We start from the raw sequence: 19,514 nt of genomic DNA, 5'->3' as shown, positions 1-19,514 counted from the left end.
CAGACGGCAGAAAGCGGCATCCTATTTTTCTTTAGGCTTATTTTACAAAAGCACAAAGATTTGTTTTTATTGTGAATGTACACAAATAAAAGCAAACCTTTTACAATTCCGATTATCTTTATGACTAAAAGCAGTAGTTGCTTCCACTGTTAGAAGGAAAAAATTCAAGTGATTGCGCTGGCGCCGCATGCGCGTATACAGTTAAGCATTGCTACCTTGACAATGCAGCCTGCAAAATGCAAAACATTTTGTTTTACATGGATATTGGAATGCAACTGAAGTAGGCTATATAATTAATAATAATTTATTAAACATTTAATTTTGTGTCGAATGAGAGACCCAACACTGGTTTCAGTTTTGTTTTAGCCTAAATGAATTCGTTTTGGCTTGTAGAACCAATGATTCACCGTTGAGAGTTTCGTGATGGTGTTAATCCAGTCTCTGTTAGGATGAAGAGAATTTGAGCATACTTGGCCCATGCAAGGAGCCGGTGCCAGGAAGCTTGGTGGCTTTGGCAATAGGTGCAAAGAAAGTGCCCAATTTCCTGGATCTTCCTCTCTGTTTGCCCATTGGTCTGAGAATGGTATCCAGACAATAATTTGACAGTTGCGCATGCGCCGCGCAGAAGTGACAAACGTGGAAGCCCAGGGGCGAGATCAAAACAAAACAACGGTCATGAATTATAAGTACAAAATGAGGATTTGTAAAGAAGAATGTCGAAGGATTTCGATATAAGCCAAGAGGAAACTGGTTTTCCTTTGCTAAAGTAAGGATACTTTGCTTCCTTTGCTCCTGTAAACAAACATTGGTTTTCACGAGACTCACCGGCGCATGCGCAACGCCGACATCTTACGTCATTTTTCCCGGAGCTGCTTCCGTGTACAACTATTGGCGCAAGCTAGATTAAAGTGATTATTACATTTTGAATATGGATATTTTTCTTACAAAAATGCATCGATTCACTACAGGAGGCCTTTGTTCACCCCCCGGAGCCATGTGAGGCACTTTTTATTATGGATGGATGCGCTTTATTTCACTTCTTTTGGACTGATGAACTGCAACACCCGCTGACTGCCATTAAACCGCTTGGAAGATCAAAATACATTTATTTAACTCCGACTGGATTCATCTGAAAGAAGGAAGTCATATACACCTAGGATAGCTTGAGGGTGAGTAAATAATGGGCTAATTTTCTTTTGGGTGAACTATCCCTTTAAGGCTATTTAAACCAAATGGGGCAAAGCGAATGTTCTTTCACTCCATTTGTCCTATTGACAGACTCAAGCACGTGGACTGTGTTAGAAAGATCACGCACATCTGTATACTGTATCCGGTGTAGACAAGATAGCGGCAGTGATTGTAATTTCTGTTTGCTTTTGATGCGACGTGACACACGCATTCAGCATGATCAAGTGTCAGCCATTAGTGGCTGAACGCCAGTGGGCGGGGCCTATGGTGAGAAGAAGACTATTCGTCGATGTCTTGCTCTGGCGGCAGTGTTTATGCAAACGACTACGTCCAGGTGGTGCCACCTTGCCCCTCGGATACAAAACTAGCTGTTTTTAGAGCTTAATTAAATGCTTTGTTTATAATAAGGAGGACATTTTAAGCTATGAAACTTGCAGGATGTTTTAATGTTACAAAAACCTCTTATATGCTAAAAGATCAAGGCAAATTTGATTTCTCATGTCATGATGCCTTTAAAAAACGATCCAGCTGGCACCGATAGCATAGGCAGCATGTCAACATATAGTGCAACTGCGCCTCCGGCAACCCGAGAGTGATTCCCTGCTTGAGGTCCTTTGCCGATCCTATTCCCCTCTCTCAGCCCCATGCTCTCCAGTCCAGTGAAAGCATATTATTCACTTCACTTTCAAGGAGGCATATTTTACCGGGCCAAGAAATGTCACAGGTTCTAAACTGACAAACCTCAAAACTTCCTGTCCAAATAGGATCAACGCAAGCAGTCTCGCATCATCCAGCTCATATATATATATAAGGACAGACGTCGTAAATGGTGACTCAAAAGCTCCTTTGACTTTTTAAAGCAGTTTCAGTATGACTTTGACTCCATCAGTACCCACTTTCCCGAGACGAGCTGCTAATCTATGCAGGTGACGTCACAGTGTGGGGAAGACTTTCATTTAGTGCTGAATCAGAGGAGACAGAGAGGGAAGCCTCTTCATGTTTGCCTGGTCTAAATGTGGACATCCTCCCCGGCAAGCGAGCGGCTGATTCATACTGCAGTTTAAACGCAGCGCTCCAGCAAATATTACGCCACTGAAAGTGGGCTGCAGTGTATTTTTGAATGCTCCAGCAAATATTACGCCACTGAAAGTGGGCTGCAGTGTATTTTTGAATGCTCATCACGAACACTCATCACGAATGCTCGTGTGAATACACATTTAAAGTCCATGCTTTCTTTGAGCACGTTACCAGATTCTCATGGGGGCGCTGCATCTGTTGAGAGAAAAACTGATCCATATTTGCTTCCAGCAACAGTTCAAAAACAAAGAGTGGAATTTCTCCTCGTTAAAATTTCAGGCCTCTATACAAACAAAATGACAAGAGTGCCATTGACCCCTAAAAGGAAACGTTTAGGAGCCACATAACTCCTTTTTCAAGCTTTTTTTTTTAGTTGCTAGACTAAAAAATTAGACTCACTCGATAAAGATGGCTGTTCAGAAATGTGTTCATTAATTTACTTGATACAGACACTAGCGTGCTGCACTAGTTGTTTTTAAAGGGGTCATATGATGCAATTTCAAGTTTTCCTTTCTCTTTGGAGTGTTACAAGCTGTTCGTGAATAGATAAGATCCCTAAAGTTGCAAAGATTAAAGTCTCAAACCCAAAGAGATCCACGCCCTCCTAAAACACCTCGTTTAAACACGCCCCCACGTCTACGTCACTGTGTGGGAAGATTTGCATAACACCGCCCAAATGTTCACGCTAAGAAAGAAGGCGTAACTTTCATTCTTGCTGTAGTATTGTTGCTGCCGCCGCCATGTTGTGGAGACGCTGTTTCTCGTTGTGTTTGAACCTTAAACCACATAAACACATTTCATTACACCAAATACTAGGGTTGTGCCGATAGTATCGTGTATCGATGATAGTCAGAGATACCGCCTGTGGCTGATGCCAAGTAATCTGAACGGCCTATATATGTGCAATATTTTAACCGAGCCCTCACTAACTGAGTTTAATGCCACAGTTATGTTAGAACGCATCTCATTCTTGTTTTTGTGGCGGTGCGTTGGGCTCATCATGGGGTGCGCAGTCTGGAGCGCTGTATGACTGATGTATCTGTTTAATTTAAATTTACAAATATATTAACTTACCTGTTTTAAATACTTTATATTTAACGTGTTTGTTTATGTCCAATATTTAGTGTTAAACTGTTGGTCTTTAAAATAAATCTACTTTTGATTTTCACCGTTGACTGATTTTGCAGACCAGACTGATAACTTCCGTGCTCTGATGCGGCAAACTTGTCACAGGACGCGCGGTCCTAATAGCGATGTATGACTGTTGTATCCGAATATATATGAACTAGCTGTTTTAAATATTTTTGTATTTAACATGTTAGTTTATGAGTATGTTTGAAAGTATATTATTTAGATTTGTGGTGCTTCCATAGGCTCCCTCTCTTTCGCACGCGCGGTTTAAAACACCAAATAGTTATGAAATAGCCTATGACAAGTACAGGGTGTCTCTCTTGCCCCCACCCACCCATGCACGATAATATCGTCTATCGGCGATCTCACGGACTGGCGATATGACGATTTGAAAAATGACCATATCGCCCAACACTACCAAATACACAAAATAATGTTCTTTTTTAGCAACGTCATATGACCCCTTTAATATAAAATTCTGTGACTTATGTAATGTACTATATACTATCGTAGTATTTAATATTCCTTTGATTTTAAATGATTTATAATCATTTGATTTTTGAATTTTAGTACTTCAAATTATTTATTTTAGTTACCAAGGCAAGGTTTCTCATTTTTATCTAATATTTATTTCAACTACTGACTTTTTTTTCCAGTTATTTTTTATTTTTTTTTTAGTTTAATAGATTTGTTTTGTTTTGTTTTTTTTGTTTTAAATGCAAAACAATGGGGGCAAAAACATGCCACCCAATTACGCCATGAACAACCAGTTCGTAAAATAGACAGATTTAAATCTCACAAAGATTTAGAACATATCACAGCAAGTTTCCTGTTTATTTCTAATCAACATAACTAGTTAATTGTGAACTCCCAAATGTCTCTGAATTATTCACGCACTGTGTCCAATTTAAATGCTAACTAGCAAACAAGATTACGGATTGTTTCATGAATTTTTTTGACTGACTCAACAAAAAGAAGCCGTTCATTTTCAAAGCTTTCCTGTTCAGCAGTGCCACTAGATTTCAAATAATTTGAATTCATATTTTTTGCTGAATTTGCAGCCATTTTTATCAGTCTGGAGCTGTGGATCAGTGTATCTCCTAGCAATCTGAAATCCATGTACTAAACAAAACCAACAAATTCATGCCACACACAAAGGTATTAAGAACTAAAAGAGAAACCATTTGAAATTTATGTGGATTTATTTAGGTTTTCAAACATGTTCAAAACCCTTTGCACAGAACAAAATACACATTTAGATGTAATATCAAGCTGAAGTCACAAAAGGACAATGCGTATTAGATTGAGTTCTGTTTTTAACCTCAAAGCTCGATTTGGATTTGCACTGTAGAATAAATACTGCTGTCAAAAATCACACACGTTCATAAGCTGATCATTAACATAATGAACTACTTATCTGCATTTTTGTATGCTTGCATCCCATTTCATTGCAAATGCGAATTATGTCGTATGTAACTATTTCAAAATAAGCTATAGTTTAATCAGCCTGTACCACAAAGAGCAGCTGCCTGGGCCATAAATGAAGCAAATAAACTTCAACAGAAGAAAACACATAAAAAATGACTGCTTTGTCCTTCAATCAAAGGACGTGATCATAAACTGCATAAAATAACATGGAAACCAAAGGCTGATGCTCATGCCAGTGCAAATCTGTGAGAGACACGAGTGAGTTTGTGCACTGTTCACAACATTCATGAATATTTCAGTCTTTCAGAAGCCAGTGAGCAAGCAGAACTGCAAAAAGACCTTTCCTAAAGGTCACGAAATTGCGGCAGTTTTGAACTGGGATCTTAATGTACAGAAAGAGTAAACGCAACTTGTGAATATCAGCAGCAAAGCTTACAGGTGATTTAACATGTCTCCTGTTAGACATGAATATATATAGTGGTGTAGTGGTGCCTGTAGAAGTGGGTATACTCTTAATTTATGCCTCCATTTTTTTTAAGCGGCCAAGCAACGGCCTGTGTTATAAACCGTGACATGTAAGAGTCAAGACTAGTCTTGCATATTTAGTTCGCCCCAAAATGGGCCAATAGTATTTTCACTTTCTGTAACTTCTGCTACTTGACTTACTGGAGTAAGGATCTTATTAAGGTAATTAATATTAGCCACAAAAGGTGCAGATTTTGCAATAAATAATTAAAATGTAAAAAATTACAGACTGCAACAATTAACATTTCGTCAGAACCTCTAGTAGACAAGCTATTTTGTTTAGTTATCTGTAGGAGAATCATGATCTCTCATGGGGCATAAATTAAGAGTATACCCACTTCTCCAGGCACCACTACACCACTGTATATATATATATATATATATATATATATATATAGAGAGAGAGAGAGAGAGAGAGAGAGAGATTTTTTTTGTATGTCTTCTTGGTCATTGATAGGTAAAATTGAAGTGACTAGAGAGAATCTTTCTTGACAAGCTACAGTGCTTTTGCCTTAAGTTAAACAGATTTTCTGGCAAAGCGCTGATGTGTCACATAAAATACACTTCATCTTCAACAGAAGATCTCCTGATCCTTTCAATTTTGCTGAAACACAATAAACTTCAGCACAAGAAAGTTTATATTTCATAAACACCCTACTGTACACAAAATAAGTCCAACGCCTAGCTGCAGCTCTTCTGAAGAACAGGGTACTTGCCTCAGTGTCCGTCAGGCAAGTGTTTCCCATCTCTTAAATAAATGCTCTGGACCCTCCAGGGTCATGGTGAACGGGTGTCCTCAGAAGGGCATACCACCAGTGATCTGTCGGGCCACCTGCTCCTCCGTACTCTCCTCGTTCTCGCTGCCGCGCTCCTTGTTCCAGTCCTTCAGGCCCTCCGGCAGCGATGTGTCCTCGTCCATGCTTCCCGTTCCCTCCACAAACTCTTCATAAGTTGACTTTTCAGCAAACGGCCTTCTGCCCAGCAGCTCCACCATGTCATTCTTATCCAGCACCTCTTTCTCCAGTAGACGTATTGCCACCTAGTGGTAAAAAGAGAGCATTACTGTTATGTTTCCCAGTTGTTTTCTGTACACACAATTCATGTGGCATGATGATGAAAACAAATCAATGTAAAACGCATTGATCCTGATAGTGGCCTGCTGTACCTTCTCCACCTCAGCCTTCTTCTCATTTAGCAGCTGCTGTGTGCGCTGATAGGCCGTGTTGATGAGGTTTCTGACCTCTGTGTCAATGAGGCGTGCCGTGGCCTCGCTGTAGGGCTTCTCCAAAACCATCTCTCCCTGCCGTGGCAGGTCGAAAGACACCTGCCCTACCTTTTCATTCATGCCAAACTGCACAATCTGTAGATGGAAAAGTAACAGTTTTCAGCTGGGGTCTGTGGATTATATTATGGATGTAATAGGTGCCGTGGCCTCGCTGTAGGGCTTCTCCAAAACCATCTCTCCCTGCCGTGGCAGGTCGAAAGACACCTGCCCTACCTTTTCATTCATGCCAAACTGCACAATCTGTAGATGGAAGAGTAACAGTTTTCAGCTGGGGTCTGTGGATTATATTATGGATGTAATAGGTAAAAAAATACAGTAATTAAATATATGTATAACTGTTTTCTATTTTAATATATTTAAAAATAAAATTTATTCCTGTGATGGAAATAGGGCTGCAAAATGATTAGTCGCGATTAATCGATTCAAAATAAAAGTTTGTTTACATAATAGATATACACAGTACACTCAGCATCATTACTCCAGTCTTCAGTGTCACATGATCCTTCAGAAATCATTGTAATATGCTGATTTGGTGCTCAAGAAACATTTCTTATTTTTATTATTATTTTAAAAAACAAAATATACATTTAGGTGTAATATTAAGCGATACCTGCTGAAGTCACAAAAGTTTGAAATATAAATATTTTGTAACATTATAAATATCTTTACCGTCGCTTTTAATTAATTGAATGCATTCTTGTTGAATATTTTCTTGAATGGTAGGTACTCAGTTTTCACAAAAATATTAAAGGGGTCATATGATGTTGCTAAAAAGAACATTATTTTGTGTATTTGATGTAATGAAATGTGTTTATGCGGTTTAAGGTTCAAAAAACATTATTTTCCACATACTGTACATTATTGTTTCTCCTCTATGCCCTGCCTTTCTGAAACTCGTCAATTTTTACAAAGCTCATCGGTCTGAAAAGCAAGGTGTGCTCTGATTGGCCAGCTATCCAGTGCATTGTGATTGGCCGAATTCCTCAAGCGTGTGACGACTGCTGTTCCTGAAACCACGCTTTCTTTCTTTGCGTGCACATTTGGGCGGTGTTATGCAAATCTTCCCACATTGTGACGTAGACATGTGGGGGCGTGTTAGAACGAGCCGTTTTAGGTAGGCGTGGTTGACTCTTAACTTTTATAAAGAATATCTCTTTGGATTTGAGACTTTAGTCTTTGCAACTTTACAGATCTTCTTTATGCACCAAGAGCTTGTAACACTCCAAAGAGAAAGGAAAAATTGAAAATTGCATCATATGACCCCTTTAAAGGATTAGTTCACTTTCAAATTAAAATTTCCTTATAATTTACTCACCCCCATGTCATCCAAGATGTTTACGTCTTTCTTTCTTCAGTCGAAAAGAAATTAAGGTTTTTGATGAAAACATTCCAGGATTATTCTCCTTATAATGGACTTCAACGGCTACCAAATGGTTGAAGGTCAAAAAGTTTCAGTGCAGCTTCAAAGGGCTCTACACTATACCAGACGAGGAATAAGGGTCTTATCTAGAAAAACGATCGGTCATTTTCTAAAAAATAAAGTATATGCTTTATAAACAAAAATTGCGATGCGCGTCCATGACTTCACGTAATACGTAATTACTTTGACACGCTTGACGTAGGCGGAAGTACCGACTCAGTGTTTACAAATGTGGAGAAGAAGGACCGTTCAAAAGTTGTATGTTCAATGACATATATTCAAATGTCTTTGTGTCAGTTTATCATTTAAAATGGTCACTTCGTGTGCATATCCTGGATGTTTAAATCTTTTGAAACCTAACTTCCGCCTAAGTCAAGCGTGACCTTTTCAACATAATTACGTAATTACGTGAAGTCATGGACGCGCATCGCAGAGCAGTGCAAGGCGCGCATTTGTTTATCTGATTTCTAGTCGTGTCCTCTTTTGGAAGGCCAAACAAAGTAGTTTGGCTTTCACAACAATGCACACAGCGTCACACACAGCAGGCTAGAGTGAGCGGCGAACGTAAACATCTTGGATGACATGGGGGTGAGTAAATTATCAGGAAATTTTAATTTGAAAGTGAACTAATCCTTTAAGCAGAAAAAAAAACTTTTTCAACACCGATAATAAGAAATGTTTTAATTATTAAATAATAAAATTATTCAATAATTATTCAAAACAATTAAGGCTTTTTTTGTTGTTGCATTTTTGCATGTTTTCTGACAGGACAATGGAGATTTGACAGAAAGCGAGTGGGAAAGAGAGAGGGAGATGGGATTGGGAAAGGTCCACAAGGTGGGATTCGAACTCAGGACACCTGATGTGCAACCGTGCCATATGTCGGCACATTGCCCATAGCACAGACAAAATTAAACAATGTATTCATTATTCCAAACTTTTGACCAGCAGTGTGTACTTCTTATCCTCTCAAAATGCTTTCTGTTCATTCTTAAGAAAACAAAACAATATATAACAATCTATTTTTTTGTCCATTTTCCGAAACAGCACAACTTAAAATTAAAGTAAAATCCTATCAAATGACAATCAAATTGTCAGAAATCATCCATTTACTATGTATGAACCACCAATGATACGGGCAATGGTCAAATCATATAAATATATGACCGACCTGTGCATAAGCACTCTGTGTTACTTTCTTCAGGTCATCTTGTGCCCCTGTGGTAATGCGGCCAAAAAAGATCTCCTCAGACACACGTCCACCCAGCGTCATACACATCCTGTCCAGCAGCTGCTCCTTGGTGTACAGGTACTGCTCTTTATGCAAATACTGGGCATAGCCCAAACCCTTCCCACGCGGGATGATGGACACCTGAAACGACCAATGATATGACCGAGTACACTGAAAAAGCAAAGTATTACTGTACAGGTGAAGAAGTGTGAGTTTTACTTTTAGCAGAGGGTCGGCGTGCTCAAGGAACCAGCCGGCTACAGCATGACCAGCCTCATGGTAAGCCACTGTCTTCTTCTCATCTGGCTGCAGCACCTGCGTCTTCTTCTCAAGACCTAAACATGCAGCGAGATTACTTCTGAGCTATCTGTACTTCACACCAAAACTATGCATGCACTCTAATAGATTAATATCACAGTTTGCTATAAATATGTTTAAGAAAAAAATTAAAGTGAGATTTTCAAATTTCACATCTGTCACTTACCCCCAATGACTCGTTCGATGGCTTGCTCAAAGTGTTTTTGGTTGATGGCATCAGAAAGGTGGCGGGCTGCAATTAACGCAGCCTCGTTGCACACATTAGCGATGTCCGCACCTGTTAGAGAGAAATCAGTAAGCAGGGAAACTTAGTTCACATCTCAAACAACTTTTGAAACTCAAATGTATAAAAAGTCTTTACATGCCTGAAAAACCAGGTGTTAGAGCAGCCATTTTCCTTGCCAGAGATTCTTTGTCCAACTCTGCATCCAACTTTAGTGGTCTCAGATGGACTTTGAATATAGAGGCTCTGCCTTTGATATCTGGTAGCCCTGCAATATACAAAATACACATGAACTTAAATTACAGTTTAAATGTTAGGGGTAAGAAATTATTATTTTTATTCAGCAAGGATGAATTAAATTGATCAAAAGTGACAGTAGAAACATTTATAATGTTACAAAATATTTCAAATAAACGCAGTTCTTTTGAACTTTCTATTTATCAAAGAATCCTAAAAATAATAATAAATCACAGTTTCCATAAAAATATAAAGCAGCACAACTGTTCTTAACATTGATGATATAAAATGTTTGTTAAAGGGGTCATATGATGCTGCTAAAAAGAACATTATTTGGTGTAATGAAATGTGTTTATGCGGTTTAAGGTTCTAAAAACACATTATTATCCACATACTGTACATTATTGTTTCTCCTTTATGGCCCGCCTTTCTGAAACGCGTCGATTTTTACAAAGCTCATCGGTCTGAAAAGTGAGGTGTGCTCTGATTGGCCGAATTCCTCAAGCGTGTGACGGAAATGTTACGCCCCTTACCATACTGTGATGCAAATCCTGTGGGGACATAATTACAGATTATAATGATACGAAACACACAGCGTCTTCACGACATGGCGGCGGCGGCAGCAACAATACTACAGCGAGAATAAAAGTTACGCCTTCTTTCTTTGTGCGAACATTTGGGCGGCGTTATGCAAATTTTCCCACAATGTACTTTTATAAAGAATATCTCTTTAGTCTTGGCAACTTTACAGATCTTCTTTATGCACCAAGAGCTTGTAACACTTCAAAGAGAAAGGAAAAATTGAAATCGCATCATATGACCCCTTTAAGCACAAAATCAGCATATTAGAATGATTTCTGAAGAATCATGTGACATTGAAGACTAGAGTAATGATGCTGAAAATTCAGCTTTGCTATCACAGGAATAAATTACATTTTAATATATATATTAAACAGAAATCATTTGTTTCTATTTGTAATAATATTTAACATTTTTGCTGTTTTATTGTATATTTGATTTATTAAATGCCGCCTTGGTCAGCATAAGAGACTTTTCAAAAACATTTAAAAAATCTTAACGACCCCAGACACTCGAATGGTAGTGTATACTTTTAAAACATTGAACACATTGCTGACAGGAAAAAGAAATGCAGCTTTTAAATAGCCTGTGATTAAAGTTCCCCAACAATTTAAAGGATAAAATTTGTAATTAACTATTAAAAAAAAAATACAAATAAAAAATGGGCTGGTGATGACAAACCCTTACCGATATATATCTGTCTATCAAAGCGTCCGGGCCTCATCAGAGCTGGATCTAGAATATCTGGTCTGTTGGTGCCTGCCAGCACTACAACATTGGTAGCCGTGTTAAATCCTACAAATGAGAGAAAGGGATATAAATTTGCATATATAATTACATTACATCATTTTTAATACTAACATTAAATACTGTTTGATGATCTGACACCTGAAGGATCTAGAGTTTGAGACCAATAAAATGCTCATTTTTATTACAAGAAATTTTAATGAAATTATAAAGCAATCTAAAAATTACAATGAAATTTAAAAAAAATCGTGGATCTAATCTTGGAAACTACGGTCTTCTAGATACAAACCATCCATCTCAACTAGTAACTGGTTGAGTGTGTTCTCTTGTTCACTCTGTCCGCCGAAGTTGCCTCTGCCTCTCTTTCTTCCTACAGCATCGATCTCGTCTATGAAGAGAATGCAAGGTGCATTCTTCCGGGCCAATACAAAGAGATCCCGAACCTACCCAAAATGATAGTGTTTTAGTCACACTGTGAACGAAGTTTGTTGGAAAGCATACTGAACACCATGAAGCTCATAATAGGATACAGAAAATGTACTTACCCTGGCTGGCCCAACCCCCACAAACATCTCTAAGAACTCTGATCCATTCACAGTGATGAAGGGGACATTGGCCTCTCCCGCAGTGGCCTTGGCTAGTAAAGTCTTTCCTGTGCCCGGGGGTCCGGTCAAAATAGCCCCCTAAACAAGTAGATTAAACCCTCTGTTGAAATCTAAGTTGACTTACTAAATTACAAACCCATTATGTAATGTTATGTAAAAGTCTTGCGCTACCTTTGGAATCTTGGCACCCAAATCCTGGTACTGCTTTGGGTTCTTAAGAAAGTTTACAAACTCCATGATCTCCAATTTGGCCTCCTCACAGCCCGCCACATCCTTGAATTTGACATCGATCTCGTCTCGTAGTACTTTGGCAGTGGTCTCGCTGACGCTGAAGAGCCCACCCATTCCCCTCCCTGGCCTCCCTGCCCCGGCTGGCCCTCTCCTCAGCATGAACAGTAAGAACCCAATGATCAAAACAGTGGGCAACATGCTAAAGAGGAACGACCTGGAAATGACAGAAGAATAAGACTAAAATTAAGAAACAAATATGCACAGCATTTAAAGTTCCTTGTTTGATTGATGATACTTTTCTTTTCCTTTACTAAATTTATTGCAAATTTACGTCAATATCTCACCCATCACTTTCAGTGGAGTAGACGACTGGCAGTCTGTTCTCTCCTTCAATGCCCAGCTCTAGCTGAGCAGTTTCCAGGTTTCGCTCAAATGTGTCCACACTGCCGATGTTGAACCACACATATTGCTGCTTGGAGAAAGGATCACAGTTCATTGTGTGTCATTAATATGCATAGTTTTTAGAGACAAAAGAAAAAAACACTGTACATATACTACCACTCAAAGGTTTGGGGTCGGTGATTTTTTTAATGTAGTAGTTGTATATTTTTATTTAATGCCATGTCAGCATCTTAGGCTATTTTCATGGCAAAAACAATTAAAAAAATACAAGTATAACAAATGCAATAAAAACTATCAAACAAACAAACACAAGTTATATTACACAAGATTTTTTACATTAACATATGATAAAAATTCAAAAAAAATTTCTGGCAAAATGATACTAAATAACTGATTTTTATTTTTTTATTTTATGTTCATCAAAGCTGCATTTATTTGTTCAAAGATACAGAAAAAAACAGTAAAATTTGTTTTCTATTTGAATATTTTTTCAATTGCAATTTATTCCTGTGATGCGAAGCTGAATTTTCAGCAATCATTACTCCAGTCTTCAGTGTCATATGGTCCTTCAAAAATCATTCTAATATTCTGATTTGGTGCTCACGAAACATTTCTTATTATCATCAATGTTGAAAACAGTTGTGCCGTTTAATATTTTTTGTGGAAACCATGATATATTTTTTTTCAAGATACTTTGATAAAATTTCAAAAGAACAGTATATTTGAAATAGAAATGGCATGTAAAAAAAATGTCTTTGCTCTGGATTTCAATCAATTTAATGCTGAATAAAAGTATTAATTTCTCAAAAATATATATCTTACTGACCCTGAACTTTTGGATGGTAGTCTGTGCCAGACTGATAGTCTGACCTGGCTAATGGATAATCTGTTTAATTATAAGATCGCTGGCTTGGTTACCAATGACTATCTAAAAATAATAATCATAACTGTATCAAATCATTGTAAAGAACTCACCCCGTCAACTGGAGTTTTACCAGGGGTAAAGATGACTTTTACATATCGCTTGTTTATAACCTCCAACCTGTCAACCTAGCAAAGATAAAATACATAACTTCATGGATCAAAGTTCAAGTGTAGGTGAAAAGAAACGTCAAACAACATTGATTGAAAATACAGATCAAATATAAGTAATTACTTACCACTCCTTTAGCAAGGTAACCATTTACAAAGTCTTTCCAGGTGACCTCTCTTCCTCCATCTCGGAAGAAGAAATAATATGTGACGGCTGTCCAGAAGGCCGTTCCACACAGGAAATACATACGGAACTCTTTATCATCCCACGGCACATCACCCTGCATGAAATGACAGAGAAATTAGGGCGTGTTATTGTGCAATGTACTGATCTTATTGTGAACAATTCATCCATGCATAGTTTTTTTTTTAATGCATTAAATATTTTTTTGACCTTTTAATTTTTTAGCAAAATGTTACCCTTGATCTTCCAATTAAATGTCAAGAGTTCTCTCTGGTGACATATGATGTATCATTACATCTGCCTCAGTAAACAGTAGTAAACAAGCTTTAAATGTTATAATAAGCCTAGTATTACCAATAGTAATTACTAGACAGCGTTTAACCTTTTGGAGACGGCTGTACCAACTGGATTCATCCTTCCGCCCCCCTCTTTTTCCTCCTCCTCCACTACTTCCACCTCCACCAGTGGTCTTCTGAGCATTGGTTGGTTTGGCCTCTGGGTTAAAACATACAGAAAACAACATGATTATATTGTATGTCAAAAGGCAATTAGCTCACATTATAAGCTTATGAGAAATATTACCTTTGACCTCTGCGTTGGATGACTTGGGCTCACCATTTTTTGGACCACCGTTTTTATTATTAGGGAAGTATTTTTCAAATCCTTCAGTGCAAGAATATAAAACGCAATTAGCAGAACAGTCCAGCTTTGAGAACTCAATGTCATTTTATAATTGATGTAATTCACACCTTTGGGAGGTTTGGAGCTTAATCTTCTATAGGTGCCCAAGACCTGAGAGAGCAAGGATCTTCTGTCTAGGACGATTTGCCCAACACCCTGGACCTTCAAAAGCAAATACATTGAGACGATGAACAGACATAATCACAACTGCTGAAAAATAGACTGCAGTACAAATGGAAATAAAAATACTCAAGGCACCATTTTGGTTCCTCCGATTACTGAAGCCCTTTAGAGAATCTCTAGGATCCTCTAATTAATATTATATATCTCAAAGTCATCCTTAGTTTTTGAAGAGACTGTTGACAGTACTCGGAGCTGTTGGAGGAACTTACAGGTTCCTGCCCTTTTCTCATTATGAATTATGATGTAACTATTTTCAGCAGATAATACGAAAACAGATAGTGAAATGCCAATAAGCTCTAAATGTTTTTTTTTATACCTATAATAACGATGTTCACAAGAATTATTACAATATCAAAGAAGCAATGCAGAGTTAGCAATAGCACGAACTGATGTTTTGGACGCTGTCTTGGTATAACAGTTTAATGTGAAGAACTGTGACATAACATGAGCTGGACGCGTTACCCAACGCAATGTCACACAGGCCGACCCTTGTTTACTGTCAAAACTCTCCGGTCTGTGACACCGCAGTCTGCAGCAGACAAGACACACGGATGACAAAATGTGTATTCGTGATCAGATCGTAGCGTATGGTGATGCGTTCCCGGATGATGAAAGATCCAGAGAGATACAGTCAAGCTGCACATTTACCGATTGCACACGGTTTGTTGATCTGACATTTGGCAGCAGAGCGTGGAGAAGGTTCCTGCAGCCTCTTGACAGATGCAGATACCGGTGTGCCATCATGGCACTGTGCGCTCTTGACTCTTAATCAATACAGAAAACAAGACATCGGACGAAAAGTTTTGGACAACATGAACTTGAAATTGACTGCATCCCATTGCGATTTACTTCCGGTGCACGCTGGTGACGCGCTCATTGTAAATATCCATGCTTAACCCTCTGTGGTCCAGTGTTACTTTTCTGCACTTTCTCTTTATTAATTGCTGTTAATTGTTTTCAGTTGCTGAATTGAGATATCATTTTGATATATTTGTGGTTCATCAAGTGATAAAAAAAAGTCTAGGTATAACTGTAAATAAAGAAAAACCAAGGTCTAAGAAAAATATTCTATATTCTATTACTTTTTAGATTTATGAAAACATTTTTGTAGACAATGCTAAAACTTTTTTAATTTCTCATTTTCTTCACCTTGGGTAGCCTATTGAGCCTTTCTAAGTTATATTTTAAGATAAAGTCATAAGAAAAAAAAGGAAAGCAAAGAAGATATAAAATAGGCTACATCAAAAGAAGGTGAAATCGATCTTAGAGGATTTTGTAGTTATGACATCAGACTTATTTAACTCTGAAATATTAGTCAATGGGAGTTCTGAAATAAAACCTTTTTTGCTCTCAGCATTAAAGGGCACTATTTTCACTGAACTACACACTTTTATTGTTAAAGAAAGATGGGGCAGTTACGGAAAGATTGGTTTTGTTTCTTTAAGAGAATTACTTATTTTTCTCTCTAATCCATTTATTATCTGTATGGACTGCGTGGCCAAATTTAAACATGGTCCCAGTGTTTCTTCAGAAGGGTCATAGCAGGGTCACAGTAAAGGACAGAGCAAAACACTGTCAGTAATGTGTACCGTTGCATGAAGCAACTTGTTTCCAAAGTCTTTGACTTGGCACTGCATCTTGCCCAACTGGAATGATCACATTCTTTTTACAATGTTAAGTTGCCCCATTTAAGGGGCCAAGTCCGCTAGATTAATTTATGATAATTAAAAATATCCTTTTTAATTTCCCTCTTAATACAGGCCCATGAAAATAGCTTTAAATATAAACAAGTACAAAAACAACAGCCGTTACTTTATCTGAAGTAAGTTAAAATGTGAACAAGAACATTTTTGTTGATTTATTACAACATTAACATTAATAGTAATGTGAGTAAGTAGCGCGGTAGAGGATTTGCAGGTGGGAAATTATATGAAAGAGCATTCCATGCATGCCCATATCCTACAAGCCCTTATATGTCTCTCTGTTCCTCGGTATCAGTAACATTAGAGTTTTGCTTTCTCTAAATTCACATATTGAAACTTTAATGAAAGAGTGACCTGCTGTGGCCAGCTGCATAAAATGCTTAGATTAGTCTTACTTCTTTAAGTTAGTCATCTAATTTTTGTCTTAAAAATTGCTCATAACTTTTTTAGTTCAGTTACAAAAAACATAGATTGGTCTAATTTGAATCTGAAAAATAAGACTTATTGCCCCATGGCTAACTACTAGTTGTTCAGACTACTTATTACTTATCTTAACATAGAGGCTTAATTTACGAAACTGGCCACTGATTCAACAATCAACACGTTGTATATAAATTTGTATGTATAAATTTAGTCTCTTTTATTAAATAAGGTTTAGATCGAAGTAATCTGACTATTGTAACAAAGGCACAAAATGCTGCCTTCTGTCTGCATTCTTATCCTGGGCCCCTTCAACATAAAGATGGATTTGGGGAATATGGCCTCTTCCTGAGGCTGCAGATTGGCCTAATGTTAAAATGCACTCATCCCAGAGCTGACGCTGCTGGGAGGGTAAGCCAGCCATGAATGGGACTGCTGATTGGCAGAACAGCACAGATACACTCACTACTCCATGACTATTGTTATAATAAGGACAAGCTAAATCATACACAGAGGGTAAGAGGTGACAAGACATTCACAATGACTTCCTAAAATCAATGAAGAGTTATACATGAATTAACACAGACATTCTTCTGTAAAGTATTTGTCCAGACATGTATTTTATCTTTGATATCTCAGATCTCAGCTCTGCCTGTGAAGGCATTTACTGTACTCTGTGTGGCATGTATGGCATGTTAACAACAGGATATAATAATGACCAATCACCTCACCTGTGACATACAGGCGACAGGTCGTTTTTCAAAAGCTGCATGCTTTCAAAATGAGCTGGAAGAAAACTTGCATACTTACAGCATTTTCTCTAAGAATGTATTCGCACAGATCACATGATCACTGGGAAGTAACTGCTAAGTCACAGTGACTTGTCTTGCTGCCCTTCATGGAAATGAGCAACACAAAATCAATTTCTACTTTTTCAGTCCTCCTTTTGAATCCAGTACAAACTATACAAACCATACAATCTGTTGTAAGCTTTATACTTTATTCAAGTATAAAGACTATGTGCACATATATTCCACTATCAGTCATTCACACAAACTGACACAACTTACACATATCATTTACTTTCCTAAACCTGAAAGGGACTCAACAAAAAAAATAAAATGAATTGCAATGTACTCTATTGACAGTCCTGATATTTTAAGGTTGTAATTTGTAATGGTCTAAATCACATCCTGAAACCTGCTTAACCCTCTGGGCTACACATACTTGTGCTTGGGAATTACTTCACTAGAACATGACATACAGTACAAAACGCTGTTCAGTTCTTAAGGAAATAGCTCAAAAAATGAGGGCTTGAAGACATGACGTTAACCTTAAAAAGTTCATTAGGCTAATAGTACTTGCAGCTGAACTTATAAGCAAACATGGTGATTTTATAGAGCAGATTTGATGTTTTGATACATTACATGTGTGTATTCCATGGGAACGCTGTAGCCTAAATCATAAAATGCCACAGAAACTACCATAACCTGAGGAAAAAATTCTTTAACTACTTCTAAGCTTAAATCAATCACAAATCGGACATTGACATTTGTGAAATTGAAGACCCATGAAATGCAGCTGTAGGCGCTTGTCTTTTTTCTTCTGACTGGTTGTCTCTTTTGGTTGAGTCTGGCTTATCAGACAGTGGTCAACTGATAAATTGCCTTTCAAAAAGCTCAGAAATTACTCAACAAACATAACTTATCATATTGCATTGCCTGTTTGCAGCTCACAAATGAGTCAAGAGCAAGGCTTTACAGTGGAGGTTTGTTCAGAAATCTGATATATTTTACACACACACACACACACACACACAAAAACCCTTGTAGAATGTTTGCTTTATACTCAGCTGTCACACAGCAGATCTGAGAGCTGAGTTCCTTGATCGCTATCAATCTGCAAAGGAATTCCTCGACAAAAGCAACATTTAAACCTCTCCAGCCACAGTATTTATACTCAGAATACCTCAAACCACAGAGGACCACAATCATGTGAAATGATAACCAACACAATTAGGAAGAGGCCCAAGAACGCTTGAATATGTGTTCCAGTTTTCATTGGCCTGTTTGAAGTGAAAAGATGTTTGAGAAATTCAACAGTTTTAGTATTTTTTTCTGATGAAAAACAGATTAATTTCATTCATAAATCTCATAAACAAATATCTTGACCCTATATATCTTCCAACATATAAGGTATTTCATATATTTTCTGTTTATATATATATATATACACACACACACACACACACACACACACACACATACATACATACATAATATATATATACTGTATATATATATACACATATATATACACATACACACACACACACAGTGTTCTGGCTGAGGGAAGGAGGTTCTCGTTCAAGATTTTACAGTACATGGCTCCGTCCATTTGCCCCTCAATGCGGTGAAGTCGTCCTGTACCCTTAGCAGAAAAGCAGCCCCAAAGTATAATGTTTCCACCTCCGTGCTTGACTGTAGGGATGGTGTTCTTGGGGTCATAGTCAGCATTTCTCTCCCTCCAAACACGGCGAGTCGAGTTTATGCTTAGGAGCTCCATTTTGGTTTCATCTGACCACAGCACTTTCTCCCAAGCCTTCTCTGAATCATTTAGATGTTCAGACGGGCCTGTACATGTGCCTTCTTGAGCAGGGGGACCTTGCGGGCACTGCATGATTT

General features: G+C 37.8%; 1 protein-coding gene and 1 long non-coding RNA gene across 3 annotated transcripts in view; one reads left to right on the top strand and one right to left on the bottom strand.

The window, feature by feature from the left end:
• The window catches only part of LOC107722603 (uncharacterized), a 49,465-nt gene extending 40,570 nt beyond the window's left edge, over positions 1 to 8,895 (top strand). The window contains exon 3 of the long non-coding RNA XR_001637822.1: positions 8,823 to 8,895. This is a non-coding gene — a long non-coding RNA (uncharacterized LOC107722603). The remainder of the gene's footprint in view (positions 1 to 8,822) is intronic.
• LOC107722601 (AFG3-like protein 2) lies at positions 5,762 to 15,544 on the bottom strand. 2 transcript variants are annotated; one of them, XM_016531031.1, is made up of 17 exons: positions 15,356 to 15,544; positions 14,593 to 14,686; positions 14,426 to 14,506; positions 14,226 to 14,338; positions 13,788 to 13,940; positions 13,603 to 13,677; positions 12,570 to 12,694; positions 12,166 to 12,439; positions 11,935 to 12,072; positions 11,679 to 11,832; positions 11,330 to 11,437; positions 9,969 to 10,094; positions 9,770 to 9,880; positions 9,505 to 9,620; positions 9,226 to 9,426; positions 6,515 to 6,709; positions 5,762 to 6,388 (listed from the first exon to the last, which is right to left on the bottom strand). In XM_016531031.1, exons 1-17 carry the CDS (start codon positions 15,449 to 15,451, stop codon positions 6,146 to 6,148), a joined length of 2,403 nt encoding a protein of 800 aa, XP_016386517.1. In that variant the 5' UTR covers positions 15,452 to 15,544; the 3' UTR covers positions 5,762 to 6,145. The 2 variants fall into 2 exon arrangements, with proteins under 2 accessions (XP_016386517.1, XP_016386516.1); XM_016531030.1 differs by lacking the exons at positions 5,762 to 6,388; positions 6,515 to 6,709 and adding an exon at positions 8,979 to 9,044.
• Positions 15,545 to 19,514: the final 3,970 nt, after the last annotated feature.

The sequence above is a fragment of the Sinocyclocheilus rhinocerous genome, unplaced genomic scaffold (genome assembly GCF_001515625.1).
Source record: "Sinocyclocheilus rhinocerous isolate Xijiao unplaced genomic scaffold, SAMN03320098_v1.1 scaffold541, whole genome shotgun sequence".
Taxonomy (NCBI): Eukaryota; Metazoa; Chordata; class Actinopteri; order Cypriniformes; family Cyprinidae; genus Sinocyclocheilus; species Sinocyclocheilus rhinocerous.
This window is presented reverse-complemented; position numbering and strand designations above follow the sequence as displayed.